The sequence below is a fragment of the Lampris incognitus genome, chromosome 13 (assembly GCF_029633865.1).
Source record: "Lampris incognitus isolate fLamInc1 chromosome 13, fLamInc1.hap2, whole genome shotgun sequence".
Taxonomy (NCBI): Eukaryota; Metazoa; Chordata; class Actinopteri; order Lampriformes; family Lampridae; genus Lampris; species Lampris incognitus.
The window spans coordinates 40,750,131-40,768,997 of NC_079223.1; the positions used below are offsets into that span (position 1 = coordinate 40,750,131).

Consider the following 18,867-nt stretch of genomic DNA (forward strand, 5'->3'; position numbering starts at 1 on the left):
GGAGAATAGGAAGTGATTCCAAGTCAGGCTGTGACCTTTTATTGATTTCATCAATTCACTCTTGTTGGCAACATTTCACAATTAGTCACACCTTATAAAGGGTTTATACTCTGTGGTTACTAATTACTTTATTAATGGTTAATAACTCATTCATTAAGGGGTTATAAACCGACAGGATGTTATAATACATTGATAAGAAGCCCTTATGGGTAGCCAGAATGGAAGCGCACATTTCACCAACATGTGAGGGTTTCCACAGAGGTGAGGTTTGGCCGTCTTCGTTTACTCGCATGGCTTCTGAGAGAACGTCCGTGGAGACTCTCCCCACATGGGCTCCAAACTTGGCAACCCAGAAAGTCTTTCGAGTAAAGGGCCTACCCGGTGGTTGGTTTTAGTGAAGGCTCCACCTCTGTAAATTTTCACATAATGCATCAGTCGTGTGTTGTGTCTCGGAGTGCCTATGTCACAGAGTATGTTCACCGTACGTCCACGAGGAACGCGAGCACATCTAAACGTCCTTTGGGAAGGAACGTAAGCTTTTACTCACCGCTGGGAAGCCAAACACTACATATTTCAGGGACACAAGCTTATGCACCGACAGTCCGGTTTTCAAGTGATTTATTGGAAAAGTCAACCAGAAGAAGTCTACATGTCTGGTATTTTTGTTTTATCCAAAACCAGCCATAATCCATATGCTGCTCAATCAAAGCAAAGAATAACTCATTGACAGGTTATTGATTAGAGCACAGATTACTGTCCATCATTTCTCCAATCGCCGATGGTTATCAGAAAAAACACAATCACACCGTGCTATATATGTGCATTCAAGGCATATGGTGCATTATGGGAGAAATTAGGTCCAGTGTTTCTTTCTTCTGTAATTATTTAGTTTATTTTCTAAAAGTGGTGGCTGTTGTTAATATTTGGATTTTATTCAAGTTTTTTTTTTGGGATCCCCCGCCCCCCAAAATTGTATCAGGCCAATTACCCCACTCTTCCGAGCTGTCTGGGTTGCTGCTCCAGGAGGGATGCAGACTACCACATGCCTCCTCTGATGCATGTGGAGTCGCCAGCTGCTTCTTTTTACCTGACAGTGTGGATTTTCACCAGGAGGACGTAGCGTGTGGGAGGATCACGCCATTTCTCCAGTTCCCCCTCCCCCTGAACAGGTCCCCCGACCAACCAGAGGAGGCGCTAGTGCAGCAACCAGGAAACAAACCCACATACACATCTGGCTTCCCACCCGCAGACACGGCCAATTGTGTCTGTAGGGATGCCTGACCAAGCCGTAGGTAACACGGGGATTCGAACCGGCAATCCCCGTGTCGATAGACAATGGAATAGACTGCCACACCACCTGGACACCCCTTAATTCAAGTTTTTAGAAGTCTTAGTAAAGTAAATATCTGTAATTGTGTGTGTGGAAATACATGGACATGCATGGATAACACATGCACACGATCAACTCGAGTAATTCCTCCAAACGCATGCATGCATGCAAGCATGCATGCACACACACACAGAGACACACACACATCACCTTTAAGTAAAGGCACACGCACAGAATATTGTCTTGTAAGTGTCATGTGATAAATGTCATATGCTAAGTCAAAAACACAGCAAATATGCAATTTTGGACTAAAACCATTATATAAAGTAACTGTAGACCTAAGGGAACATGTTGTATTATAATGGAGCAGTATTTGACTGAAGTGGACCTTTAATGTGTTATAACAGCTTATTACTTATTATCTGTAACACACTGATAAAGGAGTTATTAAGCATAAACTGAGTAGTTAGTAACCATTTAAAAAGACTTTATAAAGTATGCCTCATTGTAAAGTGCTACAATCTACTTTCAACATGGATGACAGACACATACGGGAGAAGAGGAGCTTCCACTTGTTGTTAAAAAAGGTCTTCCTCATGTTTTGTACCCCAAGTCGATAACACATATTTCAAAGTCAACAACACGTTTGCACAAGGGTCAGCTATGCAAAAGTTGATCAGTCTTACTACGGTTCATATGTGTCGCTTCCCCAATTGAGTTTGGATCCGTGTCCGGTGCATTCTGATCCTCTGTGTCAGCTGATTCTGAAACTGTCTAAAAAGGGAGGAAACATTTAAAAAAAAAGAAGAAAAAAAGATTAATTTAATCGAATCTTATTTCTTCAGTTAACCAAAGTAAGGCAGGCCACAGCAGCATGATCGCACAGCCCAGAATGAACGGTCCTATTCATACTCAGGTTTTGTACAGGAATGTATATAAGCTTAAATAAACAACAAAAAGTCTGAACAAGGTGCAAATTTGCATGCGGTGGAAACAGTCAGATGTTCACCTGGTGAACTCTGCGGGTGAGTTGGCTCCACACAGTTTCAGCGGCGGTCCCCCGACGGGACAAGTAGTCGCGGCAAATCTAGATCAGCCGCAGATGAAGATGTTTAACGAAAACGTATGAGCAAAACTAGCTTCAAACATAGACATCTGTCCTTCAAGACTTAATTTTGTGTTTGAGTGAAAAAAGGCTAGGGATAGGGAATATAAAAAATAGAAAAGAATAGAAAAAAAGAAAAGAATAGAAGAAAAGATAGTTTCTTCCGAAGGAAAATTGGTAACCTTAAATCCATCCATCCATTATGTGAACCGCTTAGCCTGCTCTCAGGGTCGCGGGGATGCTGGAGCCTATCCCAGCAGTCATTGGGCGGCAGGCGGGCAGACACCCTGGACAGGCCGCCAGACCATCACAGGGCCGACACACACACACACACACACACACATTCACACCTAGGGGCAATTTAGTACGGCCGAGTCACCTGACCTACATGTCTTTGGACTGTGGGAGGAAACCGGAGCACCCAGAGGAAACCCATGCGGACATGGGGAGAACATGCAAACTCCACACAGAGGACAACCTGCGACGACCCCCCCAAGGCTGGACTACCCCGGGGTTTGAACCAAGGACCTTCTTGCTGAGGCGACCATGCTAACCACTGCGTCACCGTGCCGCCCTGAATTGGTAACTCTTTCAGAAAATGAATCCTGTATATTTTAACGATGATTCCTCCCCCACCAAAATAGATACGCAGCATTTGTGAACTTGCAAATTTAAACTGTGATTTCTGCAGTTTCCCATGCAAAATAAGATATTAATTAATAATTAATAACTAATTAATGCTGAAATGTTGCATTACAACCAACTCATACTGTTTTTAAAAATGGTAAGAGAATGATGAAGAAGAGGCCATACCTTTTTGGCTACGACAATGGAGGGCCTTTCGATGGGCGTCCTCTTCGCCATCTCAAGCAGAAGTCTCTTCAATTTGCGCGGCATGGCCAGCTTTTGGTGGGGGGATAGGGTGAACTTGGCTGTGGCCCAAAGGATAGCCGCCACCCCATACACACACGCCTAATCCAAGCGAGGACAGACAGAAAACACACACTAACAAAGGCGCTCGATGACAGGATCCTCACTTAAAACATGGCGTGAAACTGAGACCGACAGACAAACCTTTTCAGTTACAATTCCATGGTCTTGATATTCAGGTGCAAGATAAAATGCATCGCAGGATCCTGCAGGGAAAATCAGAGGATGTTCAGGTTCAAAAAGACCTCGAAGACACACCCTTGTCAAAAGAGCGCTTTATGAATTTTTGACTGTTGAAAATGAATCATTAATCACAAGAAAAGACGTGGAAGCATGAGTTCGCACTACGACAGATACTAAATTATGCATCACGATGATCCTACCTATGTTTTTGGGTTTCAAGAAAAGCACTTCCCCTTCGCAGCCAACATACACCGTGTCAAGGCATAGATAGGCTGGAAAAAAGAAAAGTCGGCTGTAAAGAAACACAGTATGAGCCGACTTCATACCACATATCAGAACTTAAACATGTACTCTTCCACTCCCTCATATGAATTCTCAACCAGAGTAACCAAATTACTATAGTTATTATCATAAGTTAAACAAACTGATTGATTAGAACAAAGAATTACTTTTCTTATGATTAGCTGGAAACATTTCAGCGGTCTTGTGGGGAGTGCTGATGCACCACGTGGTTTTCATTCATGAAATGGGGCAAGCTCACCTGGGAAATCGGTGTAAGTCTGGAGGGTGGAGAGGCAGGTGTAACACAGAGCCCACAGTTCATTCACCGTCAGCCTACGCCCACACCTAGTAAGCAGCTCTCTGAGAGAGATCCACTGAGGACAAAATAAGGAATACCATATATATATATATAGGATAAGATCAAGTAATAAAGAGAAACATGAATAAATACTACTAAAAATAAAACCTTGATAGTACAAATTCAAATATTGACTACCTTATCATTTTCTGTTGTTTTGACTGTTCCTTAGTAATAATGAGAGTAGTGAGAGGACAAATCTATGTTTTTTTCTTCCACTACTGAATTTCTTTATTATCTAACTAAATGGTGAGGTTGGTACAACTAGGGCAACAGAAAGGGACCACCATGCATTAGGGCACTTGCACATTACAGCTGACACAGGGGTTAGATCTGTTTGAGCGGATTCAACACTGAAATCATGTGATCATCACTGAGGAATCATGTGACAGGCTAACCTCATCCTGAGATTCTTCTTTGAGGCACAGCATGCTTTTGGTCATATGGTTGTCACGAATGTAGATGTTGCGGTTTAATAAGCCCTTGTCACTTGCAGTGCTACATTCAATGTCCCGGTCATGAATGGGGGTACAGGAGGACCCTCGGGGCTGGCTGAGCTCTTGAGCTCTTGAGCTTTCACTACACATTACAGTCTCTGTTTCTCCGCTGCAAAAAGAACTGACAGCATCCTTATTCCCTTTTGATACCAGGCTGTCTACCACTGAGTTCATACATTCCTCTGTGCCACCATAGTCATACAACTCCCAGGACTTCCCCCGATTCAGTTCCTTAAGTCTGTTGTTCCACGCATGCTTGCAGTCCAAGTGTTCATCCGACCCTATTTCCGTGAGGTCCGACACGGGTATGCTGATATCTCCGTGGGGGATTGGAGAGAGACACGGGGGGTTGTTGGAGTCCGGGACAGAACAGGAGCGGTTCAGGGCCCCCCTCACCCTGCTTGACCTCTGCTGGGGTCTTAACCTCACAGGGGAGCTGCTCTGGGACCGGCAGTCCAAATCCTCTCTCGGGATCATGGCGTCGCTTTCAATGCTGTCCAGTTCCTCCGCCCACAGAGAGGGGTCCCAGCCTCTGCATAGCTGCTGCCTGGAGAAGCCATTCGCACTGAAACCGTTGTCTAGGCCTAAGTCTGTTCTGTCATCTGTGCTCAGTTTATTCAGCGGCCACCTGGTTTTGGTATACTGCCACCTCGCCTCCCAGGAGCCTTCCGGTCCATCTGTGGAGCCACACAGAAAGAAAGTCTCATCATGAGGGATCAACATGCAGACCAAATGATGACATTTGTTGGCTCGACAGAGGTGTATGTTTTATTGCAAACCTTGGAAAGTCGACACCGATTCAATTGACAGGACCCGTCGCCCGATAGAGGAGAGTTTCCGGCAAACTGCTGCAGAGGAGGTGCACGTAAGCCTCGCTTCTGCAAATGAGAGGATTTCCTTTGGAAGCGGGAATATCACGATTAGGGCTTCTCAATATGGACAAAAATAAATTGTATACATTTCGTTTTTAACTTAATATTGTGATACGAGCTGAACATACATGTGAACAAATCAAAGTGAAAATGGGATGGTATGATTTGAAACAGAATGAAGGATCTTATTGTGTGCAGCTTCTTGTTTTTTGTTGTTGTTTTTTTTCTTTAAGATTGTGGTTCAGCAGAGCACAGAAATTACTTAAAAGAGGAAATCTGGAACATTCTTGTCTCTATGCAAAGAAAGTAGAGTCCACAGTAAATACCATACAATTTGGAAATTTTAATGTTGGCTTCAATAGTGTATTTACTAAAATAATAATTTCCAATTAAAGAGACTTTGCTAAGCTAACTGAGTGTTTTGGCTTTTTCTTTTTTGTTTGGCTTTTAAGTCTTTGTTTTGACCAAGATATGACCATGAAAAATATATCTGCAAATATCCGGACTCCCGACTCATCATCCTTGGGGATTTGAACAGAGCAAACCTCAGCCACGAACTGCCAAAATGAAGACAGCATGTTAAATGTCCCACCAGAGACAATAACACTCTGGACCATTGTTATACAATATCAAAGGATGCCTATCGTTCTGTCTCTCGTGCAGTCCTGGGCCTCTCTGATCACCATCTGATTCATCTTATCCCAACCTACAGGCAGAAACCAAAATCTGCAAAGCCTGTGGTTAAAACTGTGAGGAAATGGACCAATGAGTCAAAACTGGAGGTCCAGGCCTGCCTCACCTGCATTGACTGGAGTGTTTTTGAGGCTGCATCTACAGACCTGGACGAACTGACTTGACACTGTGATGTCTTACATCAGCTTTTGTGAGGACATGTGTGTGCCCACCAAAACCTTCTGGATCGTCAACAACAATAAGCCCTGGTTCACAGCTAAACTCAGGCAGCTTCATCAGGCCAAAGAGGAAGCCTACAGGAGTGGAAAGAGGATCCGGTATAACAAAGCCAGAAATACACTCACAAAGGAGATCAGAGTGGCAAAAAGGTGCTACTGTAGTGAACTTATGGACATAATTCACCACAGCTTCTCATTTGTATTAAATTAACATGCTCACTTTAAGGGCTCAGTGTGTAGCCATGGTAACGCAGTGCTATGTTGTGGAGGCAGGGTTGTGAAAAAGGGAAATAAATGACACACGCGTTCATGTAGTCAAAGAGAGACATTGTTTATCTATGTTTTCCCCCAACTTCCACACTGGCGACCTGACATTTGTCTGCTGGATGTTTCCAGACACAGCTCTTCATGAACATGACGACTAAAGCAGCTTCTCTCAAACTGCCAGAGTTCTGGGAGTCGTCAGCCTCAGCTTGGTTCATCCAGACGGAAGCGCAGTTCGCATTGCAGGAAATCATCGTGGACGCCACAAAATACTATTATGTGGCGTTGGCCCTCGGGAGTTCAACAGCAACCAGAGTGGTGAGCCTTCTCAAAATTCCTCTGCAGCAGGATAAATACGAGACACTCAAGGCTCACCTGTTGAAATTTTTTGAACTTTCTGATGCTGAGCAGGCCAGCCGGCTCTTCTCTCTACAAGGCCTCGGTGACAGTAAGCCATCTGAACTCATGCTGCCCTCTCAGGTATGGGCTGCTTTGGCCATCACCGCCATCACTGACTGCCGTGCTCTGGCCGAGGAGGTTGATAAATTTTTCCTGGCTGGTCAAAAGCACTGTGCGGCTGTGTTTTTTCCTGCCCAAGCATTTTCCCCACTGCCAAGAGATACAACAGTTGCTGCTGCAGCAGCAGCTCCTCAATAGACCCTTTTATGACATACGTCACGCATAGTATGCGCGTGCATTTTGGCAGCAAAAGAGGCAATTATTCCATCTCCAATCAATGCAGAGTGCAAGTGGATTTTTGATCAATTGATATTTACATTTTTAAAATGTCATCTTGTTGTGTTGTGGGTTGCCAGAACAGGTCTAGCAAAACTTAAAGGGATTAATTTCTACCGCATTCCATCAGGGAAAAGACCGTTCAATGCAAATAGGCAAAGATTGTGGCTACAAGCAATAAAACGAGTCTAGATAAATACATAAGTGGCTATCATAACAAATAGAAGTTATATTGTAGCATAAATAAGAGGTTATAGCATACAATTGTATGGTCGTAAATAATAAAATCAATTTTTTGCTGCCAAAATGCGCGCATATACTAAATCATGTGATCATTGTTTACCAACTGTAAAAGGGTCTATGGCGCTGGGACCCAAGCCTGTGTTTTTAGCACCCAAAGTTTGGACCCAAGGCCAAGTGCTGCCGATCTCCATTGGGTTTTTAGCTCAGTAGCTCACGGTTTTTAGCTCTCGGAGGAGGCAGCTGGTAAGATTGGGGAAAATCACATTAAGCACCCAGACAATCAGTATTGGCGCTCCTCAGGGATGTGTGCTCTCCCCTCTACTCTTCTCTCTCCACACAAATGACTGCACCTCAGGTGACTCGTCTGTTAAACTTCAGAGTTTGCGGACGACACAACCATCATTGGCCTTATCTGGGATGGTGACGAGTCTGCATATACGTAGATTGGAGGCTGATCAGCTGGCCCTCTGGTGCAGCCATAACAACCTGGAGCTGAACATGCTCAAAACAGTGGAGATGACACTGCCCCCCCCCACCATACTCAACAGCACGGTGTCTACGGTAAAAACCTACAGATTTGTGGGTTCCACAATCTCCCAGGACCTAAAGTAGGCATCCAACATAGACACAATCATCAGAAAGGCACACAATCATCAAAAAGGCCCAGCAGAGGATGTACGTTCCCAACCAGCTCAAGAATTCAACCTGCCCCCAGAACTGCTGATTCAGTTCTACACTACAATAATCCAGTCTGTCCTCTGCACATCCATCACTGTCTGGTTTGGTTCGGCAACCAAACAGGACAGGGACAGACTACAACAGACAGTTAGGTCTGCAGAGAAAATCATTGGTGCCAACCTGCCCTTCATTCAGGACTTACACATCTCCAGACTCAGGAAACAGGCAGGCAACATCACTGCAGACCCATCACACCCTGGTCACAACCTGTTCCAACTCCTCCCCTCTAGTAAGTGCTACAGAACACTGCACCCCAAAACGACCAGATATAAAAAGTTTCTTTCCACGGGCTGTCATTCAAATTAACTCTTAACACTGTCAAATAAATCCAACCATTTTGCATATTCTGTACTGTACATTGTATGTATACTGGTACGCTCTGTCATGTCCATCTACCTCAGGCATGTAGGTAAGTAACCTACTAACATCTATTTCAGCATCTCTGATATATTCTCTCCACCATTACACTTTATCACCTCTTATTTACCCTGTATAAGTCAGTCCTTGAGTATATATCTGAAGATTGTTGTGTTGGTAATGTTGTTATTCTATGTTAAGTACACTGAGAGAGCCATGAAACCGAAAGAAAATTCCATGTCTGTGCAAACCTACATGGCCAATAAACATGATTCTGATGATTCTGAGATTGAGAATCTAAGACCTCCCGCCTGTATTTGCACCAGAGCGTTCTTGTATGTCTGTGTGCACACTTGTATCTGTGTGTGTATGTGTGTGTGTGTGTGTGTGTGTGTGTGTGTGTGCACAGACATACGTTTGCCACTAGGTGCTGCTCATGAACACTTTATGGGCATAGTGCCTCAACAATTCAAATGCAAATTGTCTCACCTGAAGGTATAACCTTAGACTTCAGGGTGATATGGAGCTGCTGTATTCAATTTATATTATCTTGCTGTCGATCACAGTGGCTCTGATCTAACTAATGACTGAACAATTTCAGAGAAATTGTGGTCCATCAGCTGTCTCTTTTAAGTCATAAAAACAGAATATATTTTATGTACGTCCATGCTGATTGAAATTCAGTCATCCAAGCAGTAAAATATCCAGAAGAGGTTTAAAATCAATTCACTGAATATTAGATTTCAGTTTGAAGACGTTTTGCCCTTCATTCAAGTGGCTTCTTCAGTTCTGACACCAGGTGACTACAATATGTTATTATACTCTTTTGTGCCCTGATGTTTTACTGCCAATGTTTTTTTGGGGATTTTTTTTTTGTCTTCGGATCTACTGCAGAATTCTGGGAAGTGGCATTATGAAGACAGTATATTGAATTAAACTGTTAACAAGATGAACTATTCAACAACACTTGCACCTCTTTTGATGATATGATTGGAATAATCTGCAAACTGATAACAAGCAAAATATAGTTTTCTGATACTTTGTTGAAACCATTGTGATAGGTCGGTTAGAGCGGGCAGGTCTTTGATACCTGTGGAAGTGGTCTGTCCTCAGGTTGTTCCTCTTGCATCTGCTCCAGAAGCTGCCGAGTGTCATCTCCCAGCTCCACCTGTAGCTCTGGCTCAATGACAAAGTCCAGCGCAGCGGCGAGCGAGGAGCCAAGGGAGTAAACGTGCCCCTGAAACAGAGGATAGCGAAGACAGACAACACTAGCAACCTTCCATGTATGGATCATGTAGGAAAAACCACCTGGATCCCACTTACAAACAGGGATCATGCTTTACATTTATAAACATACAACTACTTCTACTATTTTTTTTTAATTAACCCCCATGGGGCAATTCTTCCTCTGCATTTAACCCATCCTAGCTGTGTAGCTAGGAGCAGTGGGCAGCTGCCATGCAGCGCCAGGGGACCAACTCCAGTTCTTCTATCCATTGCCTTGGTCAGGGGCACAGACAGGAGCATTAACCCTAATATACATGTCTTTATTTTTTTGATGGTGGGGAAACCAGAAACCCACTGCAGACACGGGGAGAACATGCAAACTCCACACAGAGGATGACCTGGGATGACCCCCAAGGTTGGACAACCCTGGGGTTTGAACCCAAGACCTTCTTGCTCTGAGGTGACAGCGCTAACCACTGGGCCACCGTGCAGCCAACATTTAAGACTTCCATATGACTGATTTGAGGTGATTGTGACATTTTTTTCCCCATTTTCCCTGTTCGTATTGCCAGTATATCATACAGTCCTCACAGCCTACAGCTCTGTCCAACAGATGAATGAGTATGTTTTCAATCTTTACTCTTTTTTTTCATGCGCAACCTAATCAAATATAAATGTCGGGAGGCAGTGGTGATACAAATACAAGATCGGTGACAACCACTGGTGATAGCAGGCATTTCACCCTTCTGGATTAGTATAGCAAAGCACAGAAAAAAACAAAAAAACAAACAGGAAACTCTCATCCCTTTTAGTTTATAACTGTGACATCTCGGACATAAATGACAGAGCTTGTGTTTTTCTTTTCTGTGCTGACAGTAGACATTATGGTTAGCTTTTTGGCAGCGGCGGATCCGAAACAGGTGCCACTGAGTTCACGTCCCAGATATGGTGATTGTTGCATGCAGCTGAAGTGGTATATGACCCATACTTATGCGGTGGCACACATGTGCAAGGCGGATCCCAATGTGGGACACCAAAATAGTTGGCTTTCCAAAACCTTTTTTTTTTTTTTGCCTGAGCTAAGCTATGGGTTGTGAAAAAAGGCCTCCTTGTGAAAAAACGCTCGAGGAAAAAAAACAAGTGAGGTTTGCTGGTAGTAGTAGGGGTGTTTCTTTTATGTGTGTGTGCGTAAAATATGAATATCACTACACTAGCTATAGTCGTAACGGACTATCATGAGCCCGTTATGGCACAGAACCAACCACAGGGAGTTTTGAAAGTTCAAATGAAGTCAAGTAATTTCTCCCTCAATGTTTTTTTTTTTAACTTTTCCCCCCCTTTTCTCCCCTATTGTATCCGGCCAACCACCCCACTCTTCCGAGCTGTCCCGGTTGCTGCTGCAACCCCTCTGCCGATCCAGGGAGGGCTGCAGACTACCACACGCCTCCTCCCATACATGTGGAGTCGCCAGCCGCTTCTTTTCACCTGACAGTGAGGAGTTTCACCAGGGGGACGTAGCGCGTGGGAGGATCACGCTATTCCCCCCGGTTCCCCCTCCATCCTGAACAGGCGCCCCAACTGACCAGAGGAGGCACTAGTTCAGCGACCAAGACACATACCCACATCTGACTTCCCACCCGCAGACACGGCCAATTGTGTCAGAGGTAACACGGGGATTCGATCTGGCGATCCTCATGTTGGTAGGAAAGGGAATAGACCGCTATGCTACCCGGGAGATCCGGCATGTTATTAATAACTACATGGCATGGTTCAGTGAAAAATGCCTAGATCCTTTGACTCACTGCAACTGCAGGCCTGATTCACAGCTTCAGTTATGAGATTTTAGAGAAAGCTGCATTCATTAAACTAATGGCTCTTATGAGTTTTGAGCCATCGCAATTTGCTTTATGAACAACAGACAGCCCACAAACTGCCCACATTAAGGAAAACGGTGACCTTTATTTAGCAGCAGATTTGGGTGGACGTGTCAAGTCACTCAGGGTTCATATCAAGGGCATGACACTCAGCAAAACAAGTTTGCTCATAGTTCTCAAATAAGAATATCATTATTAATTTTTTTTCTAAAAGGAAGCATAGAAAACTTTTCATTTTCATTGCTCTCACTTTGCCATATCAACAGTGACGTGTAAACATATTTATCTCCCATTGCTGGGAGATAAACACACTTATCATTTGAAACAAGTGAATCAGCCTAACAGCTCTTATGGGTTGGGTTGACTAAGCGAGAAGAAACTAATGGTTTTGTTACTATCATTTTTTTACTTTTTTCAACCAAATGATAAGTTATCATCACTTGGCCTCCAATAAACCATTGATATATTCATGATGAACTAAACACTGTTAGCTAATGGGAAGCCAGCTGTCAGAAATGTGGGAGTCATTTCTGATGCCGACTTGCACTTTTACGTATAGGTAAAGTAAATGGTACGTACATTACTTGTAATTGAAAACAGTTTCTGAAATCAAGCCATTTCAGTCTGATGCAAATCTGTAGAGCATAATTCAGGCTTTTACTTTGCGAAGTTTAAAAAATTGTAATTCTCATCTCCTGGCAACAATCTAAACTCTTTCACATCTCATTATTTGTTCAAAATGATGATGAACTTGATAGGGTTAAAAATTCAACATACCACTGATAGCTTCTATGCACAATTTAGACTGGCCTCAAGCTGCACTGCAGACCTTTTAGCCAGTTTTAAACCACCCACAGAATGTCTTGATGCACGCTCAATAATCCAGGTCAGGAAGCTAAAGAAGGTTGAATCAGTTCATCTGGGCACAATGTTTATTGACAGAGACGTTTCATCCTGACTGCAGGTATCCCCGCCCTTATAAACAATACTGCTGCATAACGACTGAAACCAACGACCAGTTCATATGCAAATATGGGCCACTCTTTCAGGGATGAGGATGTGCACATCCTTGATAGGGAGGAACGCCGGTTTGAACGGGGAGTCAAAGAGGCCATCTATGTGAGGAGGGAACGACCATCCCTGAACCGAGGGGGGGGGGGGGCTAAGAGTACATCTGTCCCCAACTTACAATACTTAGAATGCTGTGATTGCAAACATTCCCAAAATCCTCTGTGAATAGTACACATGGCTATTGAACTCTAGTTAATGGTCACGTCCATATTTGCATATGAACCTGGTCATTGGTTTCGGTCGTTATGCAGCTGTATCGTTTATAAGGGTGGGGATACCTGCACTTCAGTTGAGACTGAAGTGGCAGCCTGTCCAGAATGTCTCCCAGCCTGCCACCCAGTGACTGCTAGGATATGCTCCAGCATCCCTGCGACCCTGAGAGCAGGATAAGCGGTTCAGATAATGGCTGGATGGATGGATGGAGGTCACTTCAATGAGTGATGAAACATTTCTCTCAATAAACGTTGTGTTCAGATGAACTGATTCAACCTTCTTTGATTTTCTTACCTGAATTATTGAGCATGCATAAAGACAGATATTTTTTACCAAGTTCCCTGCTTTGTGCCATTGTGCGCCCAGCAGCCCATCCATATGTTGCTGCTGCCTGCCGCCCCCTCCCCATCCGCCCACCAGAGCACTCAGTAGTGGGATGGAGGAGGGAGGTGCGTCCCACTGTACTGTTACATCAAATCATCAAACATGCAGGCAGGTGAGATAACCAGCTTAAAGTACCAATCCGCCTTTAAGCAAACCGAACAACATGTGGAATACAACCCAAGAAACTGATCAACTGTTTCAAAGATGTCACAGAGAGGCAGATCAGTAGCTCAGCATTCCCTGATAATCCACTCCCAAGTTTTCAGATTCACAATTAAGTTAAGACCTCACAAGTGTTCCTGTTATTTTGAGGCTCTCAGACTACATCCGGTATCCATTTAATTTTTGCCTGTGGCGAAAATGAATAGTTTTAGCATCCTGTTTGGATTGAGAAATATAAGTAAACATGCAATACGATGAGGTTATAACATATTCTAACACATTAGATTAGTGCATTTGTAAGATTTATTTTGCTAACAACCATGATGTACGTATATGTTGCGTCACCGGGTTACAAGAGTGCTTTTTTTTTTTGCCCCTTTTCTCCCCAATTGTATCTGGCCAATTACCCCACTCTTCCAAGCCATCCCAGTCACTGCTCTATCCCTTCTGCTGATCCGGGGAGGGCTGCAGACAACCACATGTCTCCTCCGATACATGTGGAGTCGCCAGCCGCTTCTTTTCGACTGACAGTGAGGAGTTTCAACAGGTGGACGCAGCGTGTAGGAAGATCACGCAATTCCCCCCAGTTCCGCCTGCCCCCCTGAACAGGCACCCCGACCGACCAGAGGAGGTGCTAGCGCTGCAGCAACCAGAGCATATACCCACATCCGGTTTCCCACCTGTAGACACAGCCAGTTGAGTCTGTAGGGATGCCCGACCGAGCCCGAGGTAACACGGGGATTCAATCCGCCACTTATTTGTAAGGGGGGAAAACAGCTTATGCTGAATTAACAATTGCTAGAGATTTCTTAATGCAGCTTCCAGACCAATTCAATCCATCTCAACCTTAAACCGAGAGAGAAATCCTCAAAACTGAAGAGTCAATACTGGCGTTGGTCATAGTCAAAGGCAATTATTCCACACCCCTATGCATTTTAACATTGGACTAAAACAGGGGTTAGATTTTATTTGGGCATGAAAAATACATCCTGATGTGGAGGTCTATTAGACGGGCATCACCTAAGAAGCAAAAGGTGCCAGGACCACATCCACTCCATTTTACCGTACCTGTAGAAGGAGAATGGCCTCATACCTCAAATGTGCTGCCTGTGTTGTCAAACTCGGGGGGCACAAAGGAACCCTCGGGATCATCTGCAGGGTAATAAGGTTGAAGAGAGGCACATCAGCTCACAACACTCTTAAATTAACCCCAATCACGCAGTCGTGTCACAAGGGCACATATAACTCACTTATCAAGAGACGCACTTGTCCTTTTGATCGAATGCGTTGATATACGGCCACTTTGTCTCCGTCCTGTATGCATCTGCTGTAGTGAGACGCAAAACTGGAGACACGCGTGTCTTGGATGCTAAACCCAAAACGGTGTGGTGAGCCGCCAATATGTATAATTCATGTATCAAAGATTATCACTAACAAACAAGAGAGGAGTCATCTGCAGATCAGAAGCTGTAGGAGTCTCAACAAGGGAGAGCATTTCAGTGCTGCCTCCTCCTCCTCCTCCCACATCTGAAATAGGCCACTGTTTTTATCAGGTACAAGGACAGCACGCACACACACATGTGCGCACACACACACACACATGCGCGCGTGCACACACACACACACACACACATACACACACATACACAACACAGATGCATAAGCATTATCCAAATATGTGCCCACACATACTCAAGCTCCCAACTCTACTAAGAATGAGCGAGAGACAGACAGAGACACAGAGAGAGAGACAGACAGAGAGAGAAAGAGACAGACAGATACAGACAGAGAGACACACAGAGACAGAGACACAGAGAGAGAGAGAGAGAGAGAGAGAGAGAGAGAGAGAGAGAGAGAGAGGCTGACTTTAGGGGGGTGAAGCAAAGGGAGGAGATGGAAGAAGTAAAGTGGGTCATGACAGATTTGGGTTTGTCTGCTTGAGATATGATGTTCTCTCCCAGGTGTGGGGAGGTCACCAACTTCCTGTCCTCTCCTCCCTGCTCCTCTCAGTTAATCATGGACTGGACCTTCCAACACACACACACACACACACACACACACACACACACACACACACACACACACACACACACACACACACACACACACACACACACAAGAAAGGAAAAAAATGGATACAGCTGAAGATGGAGCCTCGGACAGCATGAAGGAGAGAAGACAGAGGGATGGAAAGGAGGAAGGAGGAAAGAAGAGACATGTCTTTGTTCTTCGGCATTACCGTGACACAAGGGAGAAGCCGATGAATAAGAAACCAGAAGGTCTCTTCATAATGACAGGCTTGTTCACAGAACAATGGTACAGTGCCCACAGCTATTCATCCGACTGATCATTTCACAAGTCGTTGGTCAAAGATGTTTTCAGCCACGTAGTTCTCTTTTCTCACATAGAAAACTTGTCAGGCATTAGTAACCACTGTATGAACACCATTAACTCCTGAAAAGAATGTTAATGGGACTGCAGTACGACGGGACTGTCAGTGATGCGGACACCATTAAGCTATGTTGTCCCCAGAACCCTGTGACCACAGGTACGAATGACCTGATGATAATACTGGCGGTCACTGTTTGTTTGTGGGCCTGGAAAAGGTCGACAGTGAAATGTATTTATCCACTTCAAATGTGATGCGGCGCAACAGCCGTTATTGTGACAACAGACTGATGCAGATCTTCTACCCCCCCCCACCCCCGAGTATCAGTACAGACACTCAGACACTTGTAGGTCAGTATTTCCTGCACCCATAAGAAGGGTTTACTTTGTTAATGTGAGTGCATCAAACATGCATGAAATTTCATCACAACTGAGCCAAAGACTGCTCGGTTAAGCAGAGCGGATAAAACAGCTCCTCGGACCAGGCACGACACAAAGGGCGCCGTTATGAGTAATGACACACAAACTCTCTGCTCGGCAGCAAAACAGTGGAACGAGCGAGGGAAATGCGGACACTGCTGTTTCTCTCACCGCGGCATGAATCACCACCCAAAGAAGGATTCTGTCCAATAAAGCTGGACAACAAATGATGCAGAGAGAGGGAATTTACATCCTTTCAAGTTGACAAAGTAATTGAAACGTGTTTCTTTCGGTTCCTGGGGAGGCCGGTATGGATGCACAGTGACCTGCAGCTCTTAAAAGCTAAGCTTACTTTATGTGTGTGTGTGTGTGTGTGTGTGTGTGTGTGTGTGTGTGTGTGTGTGTGTGTGTGTGTTTTTACAATACTGTCAAACCCAGATGACTCTACTCATTAGAAGGATGACAAGCAAAAAACCTGTTTCCATGACAACAGTCCCCCCTGGCAACTCAGGCACACTGCTGATCTCATCAATGCTTATCAATTCCTGGCATTGGACAGGGGTAAATGAAACGAGTGCTACACACAGCGCTACACTCAGTTTGTGTTTGTGCGCACATGTGTGTGTGCTTGTGTGTGAGAGTGAGTGTGTGAGAGTGAGAGAGAAAGAGTGAGAGAGAGAGTGTGTCATATAAACTTGGATGAGGGATTGATAAATCCACCCATCCATTATCCAAACCGCTTATCCCACTCTCAGGGTCGCGGGGATGCTGGAGCCTATCCCAGCAGTCATTGGGTGGCAGGCAGGGAGACACCCTGGACAGGCCACCAGGCCATCACAGGGCAGATGCAGACGCAGACACACACACACACACACACACACACACCTGGGACAATTTAGTACGGTCGATTCACCTGACCTACATGTCTTTGGACTGTGAGAGGAAACCGGAGCCCCCCGAGGTAACCCACGCAGATACGGGGAGAACACGCAAACTCCACACAGAGGACGACCCCCAAGGTTGGACTACCCTGGGGCTCAAACCCAGGACCTTCTTGCTGTGAGGTGACCGTGCTAACCACTGCGCCACTCTGCCACCCAGGACTGATAAATGCACTGCCCAAACTGGAAAAGCACATTAAAAAGAGAAAAAGATTGGAAAAACAGAAAGAGAAAAGGAGCAGAAGGAAGATGAGAGGTGCAGAAAGAAGAGAACACGAGAGGAGAAGAGGAGAGGAGAGGAAAGGGGAGGAGAGGAGAGATAAGGCAAGGGAAAGAGGTGTGATAAGAAGCTATACAAAGCATTGTGCAAAAGAAGGGTGCGATCTCCGCTGTGCAATGCAGAGCTGACCTGCAGTCCACCAGATGCAACCATGCACTGATTCAGCATTTCCAAGCAGGGATTTGCAAATTCAAAATGTTTGTGTGTTTCAAAACAGTTTTAAAAACCACACAACCTAAACTCGAGGCTTCAGAGTTTGAGGCAAATGGTCAAAATCCAAACGCACAGTGAGACAGAAGAAGGCAATGTATTGTGAAGAACAGAGGCTTACTACGACACCTAAAGGGGAGGTGGGCGATTTAACTTCTCAGTAAAGGAAATCAGAGATCAGGCTTCTGTGATAGGTGGATCAGACAAGACTGCTTAATCTCCATTTGCACAACTTTTGGGAAAGACGGAACTGGTTTCTCACTGCGGTCCAAATGTGGTATAATCTTACTTTCTACATTATGCAGATGATTCTACTCTGCTACTTCCTGTCCAGGTGCACATAATAAAGAGTTGAGTCGTATTTTTTTTGGGGGGAATTTCTCCCTTTTTCTCCCCAATTGTACCCGGCCAGTTACCCCACTCTTCCGAGCCATCCCAGTCACTGCTCCACCCCGCCCCTGCTGATCTGGGGAGGGCTGCAGACTACCACATGCCTCCTCCAATACATGTGGAGTCGCCAGCTGCTTCTTTTCATCTGACAGTGAGGAGTTTCACCAGGGGGACGTAGCGCATGGGAGGATCACGCTATTCCCCGCAGTTCCCCCTCCCCCCGAACAGGTGCCCTGACCGACCAGAGGAGGCGCTAGTGCAGCGACCAGGACACATACCCACATCCGACTTCCCACTCGCAGACACGGCCAGTTGTGTCTGTAGGGACGCCCGACCAAGGCGGAGGTAACACAGGGATTCGAACCGGCGAGCCCCGTGTTGGTAGGCAACGGAATAGACCGCTATGCTACCCAGACGCCATGTCAAGTAGACTTAAAGCAATCATATTCCTTTCCGCTTGAGAAAATTTAACCCCACCAGTCCATCTTATAGGTATCTTATG

General features: G+C 45.0%; 1 protein-coding gene across 1 annotated transcript in view; it reads right to left on the reverse strand.

The window, feature by feature from the left end:
• Window positions 1-18,867, reverse strand: part of LOC130122535 (kinase non-catalytic C-lobe domain-containing protein 1) — a 62,267-nt gene that overhangs the window by 29,590 nt on the left and 13,810 nt on the right. Inside the window, exons 3-12 of the mRNA XM_056291465.1 lie at window positions 14,830-14,888; window positions 9,896-10,042; window positions 5,465-5,582; window positions 4,587-5,362; window positions 4,090-4,204; window positions 3,749-3,820; window positions 3,510-3,571; window positions 3,249-3,407; window positions 2,340-2,417; window positions 2,017-2,104 (exon numbers count right to left, since the gene is read on the reverse strand). Coding sequence (XP_056147440.1) covers window positions 2,017-2,104; window positions 2,340-2,417; window positions 3,249-3,407; window positions 3,510-3,571; window positions 3,749-3,820; window positions 4,090-4,204; window positions 4,587-5,362; window positions 5,465-5,582; window positions 9,896-10,042; window positions 14,830-14,888 — 1,674 coding nt within the window. The remainder of the gene's footprint in view (window positions 1-2,016; window positions 2,105-2,339; window positions 2,418-3,248; window positions 3,408-3,509; window positions 3,572-3,748; window positions 3,821-4,089; window positions 4,205-4,586; window positions 5,363-5,464; window positions 5,583-9,895; window positions 10,043-14,829; window positions 14,889-18,867) is intronic.